This window comes from Mus pahari, chromosome 3 (assembly GCF_900095145.1).
Source record: "Mus pahari chromosome 3, PAHARI_EIJ_v1.1, whole genome shotgun sequence".
NCBI lineage: Eukaryota > Metazoa > Chordata > Mammalia > Rodentia > Muridae > Mus > Mus pahari.
In genome coordinates this window covers 135,183,130-135,199,440 of record NC_034592.1, presented here as the reverse complement: position 1 = coordinate 135,199,440, position 16,311 = coordinate 135,183,130, and the positions used below count along the sequence as shown (strand labels likewise).

General features: G+C 48.2%; 1 protein-coding gene across 4 annotated transcripts in view; it reads left to right on the top strand.

The window, feature by feature from the left end:
- Positions 1–923: 923 nt before the first annotated feature.
- Bcl2l1 (BCL2 like 1) overlaps positions 924–16,311 on the top strand; it is a 49,493-nt gene continuing 34,105 nt past the window's right edge. Inside the window, exons 1-2 of one of the 4 annotated variants that reach the window (XM_021193809.1) lie at positions 924–1,049; positions 2,547–3,222. In XM_021193809.1, coding sequence (XP_021049468.1) covers positions 2,659–3,222 — 564 coding nt within the window. In that variant the 5' untranslated portion in view covers positions 924–1,049; positions 2,547–2,658. The other 3 variants (XM_029536003.1, XM_029536002.1, XM_021193808.2) reach the window with 3 other exon arrangements.

The window sequence follows — 16,311 nt, the reverse complement described above, 5'->3', positions numbered from 1 at the left end:
ACTTGCCTTGCAAGCCCAGGGTCTGAGTTCCACTCTTGAACAGAATTAATGCCTAAATGTTGTCCCCAGACCTCCATATAAACATGGTGGCATGTATGCACCCACACTCATGTGTACATGCCCCCAAATAAGTTTTTGAAAAAACTGAGTTATAGCTCATTTGGTAGAATGCCTGACTAGTATGCACAAAGCTCTGGTTCGATCCCCAGCAACACATAAACTGTATAATAGTGAAACAGGAGAAGAGATGGCTCAGTCGTTAAAGGTTGGGCTTACAACCAAAAAATAAAAAAAATAAAAAAATAAAAAGTAGGTCATCCTATGCTACATAGTTTGAGGATAGAATAGGCTGAAAAACTGTTAAATAAATGTCTTTCTACTGCACTGGTCAGCCAGAGTCGGGGTTTGGCTCGGGGTTTGCATTTTTAAAAACATCATTCACTCACTCTAAGGCAACTCTTGTTCTCACCGTCATTATCACAATGTCAGGATTTTTTCCCAAAGCATTAGAGATTACCTTGTTTATGTGTTTTCCTAGTTGGGTAGTCTCCACCCCTAAGGTATAAGTTTTCATAAAAACAGAGACCTTGCCTTGTTCATAACCGTCTTCAACAAACCAAACTAAGGGCTTTCTATTCTTCAGGCTTTTCAAGTAGTAACTGATACACAGTCAATGAAAGGTTAATACTGCTATCTATTTTTAAAGCGAGGAGGGAAATACACAAATTGGGAAACCTGTTCGATGTTGGACACCCAGGAAAAAGCACTTTTCCTGTAGTATACAAAGGGACAGACTGATGAAGGAATTAGATTGAAGGAATGTGAACCATAAACGGTCCACGCGCCTGAGACTCCCCAAATCGCTCGCCAGGGGGCGCTGCTCGCCCACGTCTCGACGCCAGTCCCTTCTGGCGCGCACTCCTTTTGCGTCTCGGGCTCGCGCGCGCTGCCGCGGCACCGGAAGTGGCTGCACTTGCAAGTTCCCCCGGTCTCTTCAGGGGAAACTGAGGCCGGCTTCTCCGGGAGATTCAGGACGAGCAGTCAGCCAGGTAGGCCGGTCCAAGTCCGCGGCATACTTCCCAGCCGCAAAACGCCCTCGTGTCTGGAAGCCACCGGGCCTGTGAAGGGGGGATGTGGCCCCCCACGGCTCGCTGGGGCGCGCAGGTGAGAGCGCCGCCTCCCCTGTGCCTGACAGGCGCTGGGCCCAATGGGAGCCTTGGCCGTCCCGCTTCCGCGCCGACTCGACCCGCGGATTGGCTAAGCTGGGGCGGGCCGCGGGGGCGAGACCCCTCCTTCCAGAGAGGTCTAGGGGGCGCCCCTGAGGGAGGGCGGTTGCCTAGCAACGGGGCGGTGGCTCGGCGGGTACCCGGCCTAGGGGAGCGCGAGCCGTGAGCGAGGCCTCAGCCCACCCACCCGGGGCTCCGGCGCGGAGCGGCCTCCGGCCCTCGAGCCCTGCAGGGGGCTCCAGAAGGCCGCCTTGGGCTCGGCCTCGGGAAAAACGAGGTCTCCGCTGTGGGAGCCTCGACCCTTCTTCCTGGCCGGTGGCGGGGCTCAGCGCCTCCCTCCCACCCCGTCTTTGTGCGGGGGGGGTGCCGGCGGCCATTGTGTCCGGGCGCGGAATGGAGGACCTGGCGGTCCCCCGGTGCTGTGTCCAGGGCCTTTGGGGAATTCAAAGACAACTAGCGGTGTTTGTGGGGGGTCTCCAGCACACGCCTCTCGGAAAAGCCCGGGAGTGGTCTTTCCGAAACCAGATCGCAGATCCGAGGCCGGCGCCCCCGTCTCCGCGTCCCTGCGCGAAACCTTGAGATTCACTGAGAAGTCCCTTTAGGGTTTCGGAAGCCTCATCCAGGGCTGGTACTTAAATAGAAAGAAAGAAAAAGGAGGGGTGGGGGGAAATTACACTAAACCCATACCTCCGGGAGAGTTCTCCTGACTCCCAGTAGGAGGCGGAGAGCCAAGGGGCGTGCTAGAGCGAGGGGGTTGGGCTCCCGGGTGGCTGGAGCCTGCGGAGCAGAGAGGCCGCCCTCGATCTGGGCGATGGAGGAAGCAAGCGAGGGGGCAGGTTCCTAAGCTTCGCAATTCCTCTGTCGCCTTCAGAGCTGCCTACCAGGTCGCATGATCCCTCCGGCCGGGGCTGGTTTTTTTTTTTTTTTTTTTTTTGCTGAGTTACCGGCGACCCAGCCACCACCTCCTCCCCGACCTATGATACAAAAGACCTTCCGGGGGTTGCACCTGCTTGCTGTCGCCGGAGATAGATTTGAATGTAGGTGGTGGTGGTGGGGATATGCCAATGGGGGTGACTTTTGGAGAAAGGCATTTCGGAGAAAAGGGGGTGGGTGGTTGTAGTAAAAAGAGGCAGATGAAACAATTCAAAGCTTGCTGGTCCTTTCAATTTGACTTCATTGAAGTCCCTTAGAACGTGGACTCAGACCTTCATAAGAGTCACAAAGAAAGCAATTCTGGTACCTGGAGGAGGAATGGGACTATTGTAAGGTAAATGACATGCATATTAAATTTTTCTCCTGAAGCTCTTTCTCTCTCTTCAGAACCTTTTCTTGGCTTTGGATCCTGGAAGAGAATCGCTAAACACAGAGCAGACCCAGTAAGTGAGCAGGTGTTTTGGACAATGGACTGGTTGAGCCCATCTCTATTATAAAAATGTCTCAGAGCAACCGGGAACTGGTGGTCGACTTTCTCTCCTACAAGCTTTCCCAGAAAGGATACAGCTGGAGTCAGTTTAGTGATGTCGAAGAGAATAGGACTGAGGCCCCAGAAGAAACTGAAGCAGAAAGGGAGACCCCCAGTGCCATCAATGGCAACCCATCCTGGCACCTGGCGGATAGCCCCGCGGTGAATGGAGCCACTGGCCACAGCAGCAGTTTGGATGCGCGGGAGGTGATCCCCATGGCAGCAGTGAAGCAAGCGCTGAGAGAGGCTGGCGATGAGTTTGAACTGCGGTACCGGAGAGCGTTCAGTGATCTAACATCCCAGCTTCATATAACCCCAGGGACCGCGTATCAGAGCTTTGAGCAGGTAGTGAATGAACTCTTTCGGGATGGAGTAAACTGGGGTCGCATCGTGGCCTTTTTCTCCTTTGGTGGGGCACTGTGCGTGGAAAGCGTAGACAAGGAGATGCAGGTATTGGTGAGTCGGATCGCAAGTTGGATGGCCACCTATCTGAATGACCACCTAGAGCCTTGGATCCAGGAGAACGGCGGCTGGGTAAGAACCACGCCCCTTGTGTGTCCACCCCTTGTGAGTCTCTCCTCTCTGTGAAGATCCCTAACTGTCCTTTTTGGTCTCTTTCTGTTATATGGCATGGTTGTTGAGGGTATCGATCGTTCGCGAGACCTTCCTGGCTTCATTTTAATACAAGAGGTTAACTTTGGAAATATAGATGACCCAGTTTTTAAGGGACCCGTACGTATCTTTTATTCTGGCTACCCTTGTTGCCCCACACTTTCATAGTTTTGTTCCAATTTCTCAGCAAAGAAAAGCAGCCTATGTGTTTACTTGGCTTAAAACCTATGAGAGCAGCAAGTTCTCGCTGTGTTCTGCTCACTCTCACGTAATGGGTCACCTTGGCTGGGGTGATGAACATAATACCCAGAGAAACTGCAGAGCTATAACCTCAGGCTCCTGTGTACTTGCATGCATGGGACTCAGACCATTTAGCCAGGCAGGAGCCCCCACTGGCTCGAGTAGCCGAGTATTGTCTGATTTTAGAGGAGGGTGGTCTGGGCCAATGGTGTTTGTGCTGTGCCCCTAAGTTCGTTTTCCCCAAAGTGTGCAACTTTCTGAATGGTTGGCTTGTTTGTGGAGCCCTTGCTGTGCCATATATTGAGCCCCAGGACTTTGCACCTCGCTGCCCTGGATCGGTTGGGGATCTCCAGCTGCTCTGCCCAGTGTTTTTCTGGTCGGGGCCCTGGGGCCTCTTTATTGAAGCACTGTTTGCTGGCAGAGCAAGAACCTGGTTTGTGAGGCTCCATAGGAAATTAAGATTTGGTGACAGACTGGATGTGGGTGTGAGTCCTGGCCCTGTCACTTAACTGGCCATGTGACCTTGGACAGGCTGGCTTACCTTCAGGAGCCTTAGTTTCTAACAGACTATTGTGACCCAAAGATAAAGAGAACAGAGACTGGCACAATGAGTGCTTTTTCTTCAGACCCCTTCACCACCTCATCAGTCAGGGTGAGATAGAGGTGAGAGTTCCCTTACTAGTAGCCCCCTTGGTAGACACTTGTTACCCTTCAGCGTAAACTGCATTCTGGAATAGGGGATATTGCGGCTTCTGAGATGTTTTCTGTCCCTTTGGAATATGTAGAAAATGGACAGACTGGAAAATAAGTCATCCATTCAAGGAAGTAAGGTGGAAGGGGCCATGCTCCATGGACTCCGGAATGTTAAGAATTTAGTTGTCCATAGGCTGGGCCTAGGGTGGGGCAAGCACTTTGCTTTACTACTGGGCGAGAGACCCCCCAGGTTTTCCCTGGGACCCCATCCTGTCTCTAGTTTCCCATTTCTTTGAAACTTCACCTTTCTTCCCTCCAGTAGCTCTTGTAAAGGCAAGGAGGTCACTTGTCAGTAGAGGCCAGATGACCAGAGTAGAGTTGATTGAGGTAAAGGTGGGTTCCCTTGAGCTAAGGGTTGCCAGACTTGAAAGCTAATCTGTAAATGAACTCCCTGGGGAGATAAATGATTAAATAGTTCCTGTTGGTTTGTGCTGTGACCTCTTCTATTCATTCTCTTGCTTTGATTCTCTTTTGGGGCAAATATTTGTTCAGCTGATTACAGGAGGGACAGGATTCCAGCGCTTCAGACACACCCTCTGAAGCATCTCCAAGTAGCTGTGTGCCCTTTCCCTCCGTCGCCTGCTGACTGTCTTTAGTTGACTGAGTGGTCCTAATAACAGGTAGGGTCTTGCCAGCTACAAACAGTAGGTGATTGAAGAGGTACCTGCTGGGCCAGCTAGCCTCTTGTCTGCAGAGGCTACTGGGACCTAAGAATTACCAGCTGCCCCTGTCTTCTTCTAATCACCTGGAAAAATGCTAAACTGACCTAAGGCATCAGCTTGGGGGACAGATTCATTAGATCTTCACTGACTAAAATCCCACCTTCCAGTGTCTCTTCACTCAAGAATCTCCAGATCCTGTTGGGCAACATACCTGGTAACTTGCCACTTCTGCTTGGTAAGCAGAGAGGGAATGTGTGCAGAAGAGCCGGTTAGGGCAGGACCATTTCTGGATATGCATTCTTTCCGGGACCAGCGGGCAAGAAACATTCCCCTCGGTGTTATTTGAGCCTTGGTGGAAGATGCCTACCTGTGTCCTTTTAGGTATAGTCTCCTCTGAGCTGTACAGATGCTGCTGCAGTGGCATCCCCTAACTTCCCTGGAGTCTGCAGCTATGAGGTCTTCGAGTTCATATAGTCACTCAGGGTATGCTCCAAATTTAGCATCCTTTAGGAAAGGGGAAAGAACTTTGCCTTTCTTGTACCTGAGTACCTCAGGTGTTTTATCCTTTACTTAATGGGGCAGATTAACTGAACAGCTACTATAAGGCAAGCAGTGTGCTAGGTGCTAGCTTAAGCTAGACACTACCTCTCCATCATGGAAATATGTGGTCATGCTTATGTTCCATACAGTAACTTTCCAAGGTACATGAATTTATTCCCAGGTTGTACACAAAGCTCCCAGTGGCTAAATGACCGAGCTTAAGTGTTTCTCAACCAACTTAGTGTCTTAAGTTGAGGTTGGCCTAATTTTAGAGTCCAGACTCTTTCCATCCATGCCTTGATCAGGAAGTAATAATCTAGACAGACTAGCACAGAGACTCATGGCTACTGTTGGGCTGAGAACAGCATGCCTGTAGGCGGTACTCATTCCATGCTGCAATCGTAGCAGTGTTCTGGTATCTGAGAACAGTGCCTTTATCATCAGTAGCAGGTTCCCAAATGTGTGGAAACCTCCAATTAGGGTACTAAGAAAACTCAGGCATGGCAAGTGTTGAGTGGCATCAGGAGTTTGCCCAGTCATGATGGCTTCTTGTTAGTGTTTTCCTTGTTAAAATCTCAGTCTTGTCGATCTTTGAGAGTGGCATGTATGCAAGGAGACAGATGGCCTGCCCCAGAATCTCTGTTAATTGTAGGGTGATGCTGTAAGGATTGGAACTCCAGCCTCTGGCCATACGACTGCCCGCCTGCCTGAGTCACCTGGAAAAATGTTGTACCTGTTTGTGTCTCTTGTCTTTTGTCTCTCCTACCTGTAAAATCGAATAATGATACCCAACTGCCAGAATAAAAGCCCTTCGCTGACCTTAATTGTAGGGTGGATGCTCATCTTCTCCAAAAAAACGAGCTTCCTCCCTCTAGTCTCTGAACTTTACCCCCTGGAGTTACTCCTTAAGAAACTAAGCCTGTTCACTGAGACCTAGGCCCCACCAGATGAAACTCTTTTTTTTTTTTGAATGTGGGTGAGGCTCCAAGTGGGCCAGTCACTTTGGTATTACCAGCCCTGGAGATACCCTTTGCCCAGTGGAAACACCATTGTTAGGAGCAGTGAACGAGTGATACTGGGGAGAGCACCTAGCTTGGGCTTCCCCAAGCTGCAGCTCTCCTCTTACCTGTTGTGGCTTCTTCAGTGCAACACAGAGATGGACATGTACTTAGTTGAAGCACCTCAGATCCATTTGCAAATTCGGCAGTTCTGTGGTTTTCTTGGGGAAGCCCCATCAGAAACCCCAACACAGAAATTCTTAGTAATCTCATTCAGGTCTCCAAATGAAGTAAAGAGCCTCAGGGGCTCCCCCTGGAACACCTACTTCTTTTCAGTGTCCTTTTTTAGGTGGCTCTTAAAACTCCTTTGCCATCATAGGGTTTTCCAGACTCCTAAAGCAGCATCCCCAGCAACCACATGGAACTCTTCATCTTCTGCTTGAAAATTACCTAGGTAATTTTTAGGGGGCCCCAGTGGAACCTGGAGAGTTTCTTGACTTTGTGGGCAACCACCAATTTTGTTTGGGCTGTGTGAAGCGGTTTTATTAGATGAACCCCTCTCCCAGCAGACTCCTGTCCTAAGGCCAGTGGTCTTGGGCATCCTTCTCTCATGCTCAGCCTTCTGGTTTTTCCCCAGCCTACCACTACAGGACTTGCTTTTTGCAATTGCTGCCTTGTCTGGGTTAGTGTACTTTGCTTTAAAGGTAGTCCCCAGTGAGCTGCCTTTCAACAGAAACAACAGCCTCAACAACCTAAGCCTATGAGGATTTCTGCCCCATCCCTGCCCTCCAACTAGAGTCTGCAGGATCTTCCCTGTGACTCCTCTTTCCTTGAAGGATTCACTCTGAATCCTGTTGTCCCTGCAGCTCAGTCTGTCTTCCCCACTCCCACTGGGCATCTAGTGATAAAAAGAGTCCCACGGGGGTCTTTGTTTCACCTAGTGAGACAAATTGCCACCAGCTTGATACTCAACTTTTACATATGATCCCTCGCACTTTGTATAGAAGAAAGAAGCTGTTAGTGTAAGTTGGTGCACAGAAGGCATTTTCAAGGGCTGTACTCTGTCAGGAGTTGAGGCAGAGTCCACAGCTTGCTCACTGGTTATCTCAAACCAGAGCACACAGGTCTTGGGCGTAGTAGTCGCTGATGGAAAGATACTAAGTATCTGAAGAAAGGACCTTATCAAACCAGAATAATAATGGTGGGCACCTCCTCTGACCCAGTTATTGAGCCTCTACTCTGCTAGGCTCAATACTAAACAAACAACAAATACTAATACTAAACAAAACTAAGTTTTTGCCTCATGTAGCTCATTCTGATAGAAAGACAAAAAATAGATAATGGAGGCTGAGGCTCAGTCTGTAAAATGCTTGCTGTGCAAGCATAAGAATCTGAGTTTGGGCAAGCCCATGCTTTTAATCCCAATACTTGAGAAGTAGAGGCAGGCTGGTCTACAGAGTGAGTTCTAGGACAGCCAAGACTATATAGAAAAACCGTCTCAACCCTCTGCTCCCCCAACCCCCACTTCCAAAAAAAAAGAACCTGAGTTTGATCACTAGAATCCAAAATCTATGTTTAAAAAAAAAAATGCCAGACACAGTGATGTGCACTTATAATCCCAACGCTGGAAGGCAGAGACTAGGGCTTTCTGGGGCTTACTGTCCAGCCACTCTAGACTAACGTGTGAGTTCTAGGCCAGTGAAGTAGATAGCTCCTGAAGAGCAATACCCAGGATTGCCCTCCAGCCTCTGTATGCATATGCATAGAATTGCAAGCTAAGCCAAGTGTGTGCACACATACATACTCACACACACACTCAGTGTATCACAGCGGTCCATTGATGATATAGCCTGGGAGCTAGAGAGTTGTTTAATGTTTAAGAGCTCTTGCTACTCTTCTAGAGGACCTGTTTGCTTCCCCCCCCACACACACTTTCTCTGTGTGTGTGGGGGGGGAGGAGACAGAGAGGGGAAGAGAGGGAAGGAGATCGAGCTTTCAGCTGATAACTATGAACTCTGAAGGAAATGAGGGGAAAAAAGCAGATTGGTTTATAGATAATGCCTAGCAAGGCAGGGTAGGGCAGCACTTTAATAATGGTAATCAAAGGACCTGGCAGGATAACTCAGCTTGTAAAGGTATATGCTATCAAGCCTGATATCTTGAGTTACATCCCTGGTTTCCACTTGATGGAAGGGAAGAACTAATTGTGAGTTGTCTTCTGACCTCCATATGTGCCCATGGCATGGCTGCACCCAGTGAGTGGATGGATGGGTGGATGGATGGACGAAATTTAAGGAGTGGTCAAAAAAGTGAACAACCAAAATACAGGGAAATGAAAAATAGCTCACCCATCACCTGTTGGGTGGCTAGAATATGAATTAACTTGACATAAGACAAATTAACAAAAACCCCAGACATTTTGATAAGTCATCTGTGCACAAGAGCCAAACTCAAAGAATGGCTAGATTCATGATTGAGGCCTCTAGCATTGTGAACTGCATAAAGAAGTAGGAGGCTGAGTGTAGTGGCACATGCCTCTAACCCAGCAGACAGACAGATCTTGAAGTGAGAGGCCAGCTCTCACCAGGTCTACATGGTGAGACCCTGTCTCAAAACAAGAAATAAATAAATAAATAAATAAATAAATAAAACAAGAAATAAATAAATAAATAAATAAATAAATAAATAAATAAATAGATGGGAGGAAGAAATAGGGTTTTGGGATTCATACAGTGACTTCAAATTACAGGAAGCTTAGCTACGAATTATAGTGAGTAAATATTGTAAAGTGTCTCTGGTAATAAAAGTTGTAGAGCAACCCGACAACAACTGATAGAAATAAATACTTTTGTGACAGATGTTTTCTTTTATGAAAACAGCTTTTCTCCAGATCAGTTTAAGGCTGCACAGGGGATGCCTATCTTGAAAAATCAAAAGAAAGGAAAGAGGAAAGAAAGGAAGGAAGAAGAAGAAGGAAGGAAGGAAGTCAGCTTTTCAGAGTTCCTCCTATGTGTCTCTGAGTGTGTATTTCTCAGAATAACCAGCTTCCAGAATGCCACATATCATATTCTGGTCTCCCAGGCCTGTTCTTAGAATATTGTATCCAGAACCCTAGCAAAAATGAAGGTGGTTTTTGAGCCAAGGTCTGAAGAGGAGGTGGTTCACTGTGTGAGTCCATATAGAGAGCTTTTCAAGCAGAGGAGTGAACTGAGGAGAAAAAGATACTTGGCTTGTCATTTTCAGGGATGGCAAGAAGTCAGTTTGCCTGAAGAAGCAGCAAGGAACAGAATGGTAGGAGATGAGGGCACAGAAAGCTTGGGGAAGGATGGAGAAGGCTGGGGACCAGAGTACACAGGGTGTTGCCAGACAAGTTTGTAGCAGGTAGGTACGCTTAGAATTCTGTAAAGGTGGAAGCAGGTCTTCCCCTTTTGAGGAAACTGGTGCCTGGCAGATGAAAAGGCATCTTGGCTTTAAGTGGGTATGCAGGTAGAGAGAGGAGACCAACTTTGCACATGGTGTATTATTGACTGGTCTGTCTTGCCACATTGGAAGCCTTTTTTTTTTTTTTTTTTTGGCTGTTTGGAGATTTTAGGTGGAGTATGGACTGAATAAGTTATTAGCTGGGCATGGTGGTGCATGGCTATAATCCTAGCACTTGGGAGGTTGAGACAGAAAGATTGCTTTGAGTTCGAAGCTAGCCCAGACTACATTGTGAATTCAAGGCCAACCTGGGCTATACAGTAAGCCCCTATCCCATGCCAATAAATAACCTAACTCTAATTCTTCTTCAGAAATACTTTTTTCCAAATATATTTTACAGTTGACTCTCCTTCATTCTTCTGTTTCTGCCTGAAAAACTGTACCTTGTCTAAGTAAAATTCCTCCCACCCCCACCTCCAAACTCTTTTGACCTTCCTGAATCTTGGGCACAATGATAAAACACTAAAGTATGCTGGGATCTGGAGAGCCAGACAGCATGTTGCTATCATACTTTTTATTACCTGTCCCTTGGAACTCTTGGCTCATTCACAAAGCATCCATTCTCCTTTTGTTTATAGTCACCCATTAGCATGTTCTCATGGCAGCCTTCTGTCATGGTATGAATTATAGTGTATACCTGCCCTGGTGGCCCAAGCTCTCCCTTGTCTTAGGGTAAATATCAAAAAATCTCCTCCCTTAGTTAGCTCTCTGTATTCAGTCTGTCCGCAGATCAGTTCAGCCCCAGACCTCAGCTTCTTCCTCGTGATGAAATCTTGGAATTGACATCCTAGGAGTCCTGGTTCTCACAGGCCTCAGTCCTTGGCAGATTTCATCTATTCCACCGCAGTTTTTAGAGTGGTTTTCTTCTTTCCAAGACACAGTGTCATCACAGGGTCATTTGTCACTGGCTACACAAGAGTAAGCCTCCATGCACAGTGACCAGTACATTCCAGGTTACAAAGCACTTGCACATCTACCTTGTCTTAGTGATACCTTTAGCCATGCAGATTGGTGATCAGGACAGTGCCATCTCCATGTCACAGGAGCAGGCAAGCTGAGAGATTAGTGAGTTCACTGGTCACCTAGTGTGTGACCTGGCCTTGTTGGGAATGCTCAGAAAGTCAGTTCTTGGTCTGCAGTGTTCAGCTCCGTGGCCCTCCATCACTGTTTGCAGAGAGACCGCCTTGGAGTCCTTGTGCTGCTTGGTTTCATCCCCAGTGAGTCTCAGACCGGCCTGCATTGGTTCCGAGCTATGGAGTTCTCTGGGTAGAGAGCAGAGTTCCCCTCGGAACTAGAGCTTTTCCTCGTGCTCTTCAGGAAATGCCATTGCAATGACTTCCATAGACTTGTTTCCTGTCCCGGCCCAGCAGCCAGATTCCTGCTGCAGTGTGGAAACTGGAAAGTAATGTCCCGAGAGGCATGCCCCCTACTTTTTTTTTATGCCCTTCCTTTTCCTCTTTCAGTCACTTTCTCTGCTCTCATTCCCTTTCCCTTCACCTAGTCTCTCCCTCCAACCTGCCCTCCTCCCTTTAGAACTGGGGATGCCTTTCTAGTAGGTCTGCCTCTGATGCTAGACTGTGGGGTCAGTCGGAAAGAACTCCCGGCTATTGTTCCTGGCTCCATCAGTTATAAACTCTCCCCTAGAGGGGCTTTAGACCTGTCACTTTGGAGTGGCCTGTGTCATCCATGAACTGATTTGTCCCCCGGGTTCTGACCCATTCGGGCATAGGACAGAGGTTCCTAAGGGAAGTATCCAAGGTTCTGCACTTAAAACCCTGCTTCTTGGAGATTGATGACTGGGTGGAGTGACGGAGCTGGCCACCCCTTCCCGAGTCACCTTTCAGGAGGAAGCTGGAAGGTTGCGAACCTTGTTGGACAGTCATCTGAAGAATGGGAGCTGGCCTGGGAGGAGATTGGAATGCACTCAACTATGCTTCAGATCCTTTGTTCCAACTCTTGAAAGGGAAACATTCCCCTCCCTCCACCCTGGCCACACACATGTGCCTTTGTTCCCCAAGTCAGAGTCAGGCAGCGCCTGGAACACAACCACTGGGAACACAGTGTCCCTTCAGAGGAACCTGACTCCCCTCCCCAGAGGGTCAGTGGGACTGGGACTTAGGAGCTCAGCCTCATGCCCTTTTTCCAGGCTGAAGGCTTGCTTCCAGACACATGTCCAGGCACTTCTTTGGAATTATTCCATGGGATGCCCATGTCCCAGGACTAAGCAACCCCTCCTCTTATTCCGCCTGGTGATTAATATTATTGTTAACATTGCTATTAATAGCACCTAACATTTATTGAATGCTTACTCTGTGCCAAGCATTGTTCAGTATGCACTACAAGTACTAATTGATTCCATTCTCACAGCAGCGCTCGATGCAATAGGTACTATTATTAGCCCCTTTCACAACTGAGGCACAGGAGGAAAGCAGCATCTGAGTAGCACAGTTAGTACCAGGCCAAGCCTGGGAGGGAGGCTTCTAGCTGAGCCTTGAAGGCTGTTACAGGAGGCAGAGCCAGGACCTGACTCCAGGCCTGCCTTACACCAGAGTTTAGGCTGCTGATTTCTTGTACTTGAAACAGCCTATAAAGTAGGTAGCATCTTCATTTTATGGTCAAGAAAACCAAGGCTGAGAGAAAAGAATACTGCTGAGGCCTCCCAGCCAGGACCTGGAGGAGCTGGTGTTCCAGTTCAGAGTGTTTAGCTTCCAGAACTGCACCACCATGGCAGTCTGCAGATAGTGACAGTTCCTTTCCTGTACATGATAGTGTTTTCTAATGGACCAAACCTTTTGTTCACATTTCCAGGTAAGATGGGTTACTTTCAGCCTCATTTCCGGGGAGGAAGTTAAAACAAAGAGTGAAGTGACTGTCAGTCTTCAAGTCTACTTGCCTGGAGTTTGTTTTGTTTTGCTTTGTTTGGGGGCAGGTAGCTCTTTGAGAGAGTCTTCTGTATGCCAGGCTGCTGCCCTCAGTTTCTTAATGTTGCTGAGGATCACCTTGAACTCCTGGTCCTCCTTCCTATACTTCCTGCCCCAACGTGCCCTGCTCCTGTGTCTGGCTAGTTACCCCTAGCTTACTTGTGCTGCTGCCTGCCTCTCCTAAAGCTGGATTCATTTAGTTTAAATAAGTAGATGCTAATGAATGCCTTGGATGGGGACACCATGGCTGTGGTGGTGAGTGAGACTACTGCCTTTCTGTTGGCAGTCTGTCTCAGTGCTTCACTCCATGGACCTGACTAGTGGCCTTGCGCTTTGAATCAGTCTATGTGATCATCTGTCTGTCTGTCCTCTCAGCTCCCAGACATTTTAGCTCACTGTTTCGAAGCTTTCAATTCATTGCTCTTGGCTCCATTGTCCTGATTTATGAGTGGTGAGGCAGAACTTTTTGGCCCACAAATGGTGAAGCAGAGTTGCTTACCTTGTGGCATCAAGGAAGCTAGTGACACAAGAGAGGCAACTAGGAAAAGAATGTGCCCACCACTGTGTGCCCCTAGTGATTTGCTTCCTATTGCTCCAAGTCCATTAAGTTACGAATTTGCTCTTTAATGATGAGAAGAGACCTGGAATATTTGCCGTGCCAGGGCTAGCAGGTTGAGCAGACCTTTCAGGTCTCTGAATAAAATGGTTTGATCCCAGTCAGTCAGTAAACGCATGACTACCCTGCAGTCAGAGTACGTCCAATTACCTTCCTGAAGATCCTGTTGCAATAGGGATCATGTCTTTAACACATGAGCTCTGGGGGTTTTGGTTTTGTTTTGAGACAATCTCATTCTGTAGTTCAAACTAACTTGAAACTTACTGCAATCCTCCTGCCTGGAAAGTTCTGGGATCACAAAATGTGCCTGGCTAACACATACGTTTTTTGAGGTATATTTCAGAGCCAGGCCAAAACTGTATTTATTAATCACTTTTAACAAACTCGTAGACAACTCATATGTGAAGCAACTTCCAATTTTCAAATCCATAAACCTGAGAGAATAATGCCACCCTTACTGGAGTAAGCAAGGCATAAGTTAGAGAATGCCTGAGTGTTGTGAGAATAATAGCAGGTGTTGTGTGTGGAGTGCTTGCTTGCTCTGTGCCAGGTGCTGTGTTCATGCCCTTGACATAATCATCTTATTTGGTCTCCACAACTGCTCTAGTGTGAAGAGGGCATACCCTGGACTTAGAGACCCCCGTAGTAATACATCTTCTAAGAGGCAGAGCACAGTCTGACGATATGCCTTGTGCCAAAATCTATCCTTATGCCACTATGTTGTTGCTTTTCCTGCAGACCTGGATTGGTTTATTTTATCCCAAGGGCCTGGCACAGAGCCCAGGCTTCAGCAGGAGATTGGCTAGGGTCTGTACAGTGAACAGGAGGGTTGTTACTACTAGCTGTAGCAGTTCACTGTCAGTCCCTGAGGAAGCAAACCCTTCTGAATCAGGAGTAAGCCCCAAACACTTGGTGATTGGCTTGTGCCAAATCTGTGGTGTAGACTCAAAACGTGGAGGAGGCCAGACCACTGATTACATCCTACAGGTGGCCTGGGCCTCTGCCAGATGGTCCCGCTTCTATCACCACCACCCATTAGATTACCCATGAGAGACCTCCACTCTCAGTCTGCATCGTCACCTTCCACCTGGCCCCTGGCCAGCTAGATTGCCAGTCTAGACTCTTCTGCACTCCAGTGGAAAGGGTCAGAGTGGAAACATCACTGGGGACTTAAGTAACCATAGCTCTTTCAGCAGTGTGGCTTTGTATACTGAGGTCTCCCATTTCCTCATCTGTAAAATGAAGATAATGGTAATGGGTCTCTTCCTTAGAGGCTCCATGTTTTTTCCTGCTGAGAGTCACTCTGCCTGCCTCAGGTCTGATTAGGACTCTCTTTTTATCATTCAGGTCTCACTTCCCCAGAGGCTGCCCATGTTTACATGTTTACTGTCTAATTCAGGGAAACTTAAGCTCACAGAGTATTTGCTTTTGTCTTGAAAGTTTTCCTTTATTATCAGCATCTAGCAGAATGTTTGGAATTTGGTAACATTTGGCCACTATTTTTTGAGAGAATGACTGTGTAGAGTGTAGACCATTCAGCTTTCTGCCTGACCTATCGTAGACTCAGTCTGTTTTCAGTGCTATTACCTGTTCGGAAGATATGGAACATGAAGGCTTCTTTGTTCTTTTCCTACCCCGTATGCTGGAGGTTGAACCCAGGGCATTAAGCCTGCTGTGCAAGTGTTCTTCCTCAGTCTATAGTCCCAGCCATCTCGTCCTGTTTTGAAACAGGGTCTCTGTAGAGCCCATCTGATCCTGACCTCAGTCCTCCTGTGACACTTTTCTGGGATTATGGGCTTGCACCACCACACCCATCTCAGTGACAGATTAAATAGGTGAAAGGAATGTGGCTGGGACAGGCTAGATGGGTAAAAATCAGCCAGCCAGATCTGAAGGGTGTATGTGAAACACTGGAAGATGGTGAGCTATCATGGCTTTTACTGTGCTGGGTAAAACTGGCCAGGCAGAAGGAAGCAGAGACTGATATAGGCCTGGGGGAACAGGGATGAGAGTAGCTGATGGTAATGTTGGATTCAGAGGGGAGAGACCCAAAGCACCCATGGGATGCAGTCATGTCTCCAGTAACCCTTGGGAGAAAGGAATCCTTGCCAGGTGGGACTCAGCAGGCAGAGCTGCAGGGAGAGAGAGGCACCTGGGACCTGCAGACCAGGTAGGCCGCCCTGGTTGTTATTTGGGACGCATAGCCAGGTGCAGATTCAAAAGATTGATTGAAGCCTTTTGGCAACTCTAGCCTTTGTAGGGTAAACATCACCTGTCTCCTGCCACCTGCTATGACTGTGCCAGCAAGGTACCCTGGCAGTCCCAAAGAAGCCTAGCTTTCTTGCTGCCCTGGTAGAGCAAAACTACTCTCCAGAGAGGCGGGTAGCCTCTGAAAGTCTCAGGTGACAGTAAGGTGTCTCCCTCCTACTAAAGGGCCTTCCCACTGAGGAAGGCAAAGAGGGGCCTTGGGAGCCCAGACAGCTGGGCCAACTAGGGGGAGGGGTCAAGCACAAGAGCAGGTGCAGATTTCGAGGAGGGTGTGGCCTGAGGGGAAGTAGGGATTTTGGTAGGCTACAAAACGTCCCTCCTCCTCCCCCAGGCACAGCTGGCTTCTCCAGGAACCTGATGACCTAGTTACCATGCTTAGAAATAGTTAGCTTAGCTTATAGTTCAGGGCTGTGCCAGTCTATCATCCTTGAGACTTCTTGGGTCCAAAAGGTACCCTGGAATTTCCCCAGAGTAGTTCCATGTAAAGAACATGCACCTTGTCACATGCATGGGGTGTTGCCCAAGGATGGACA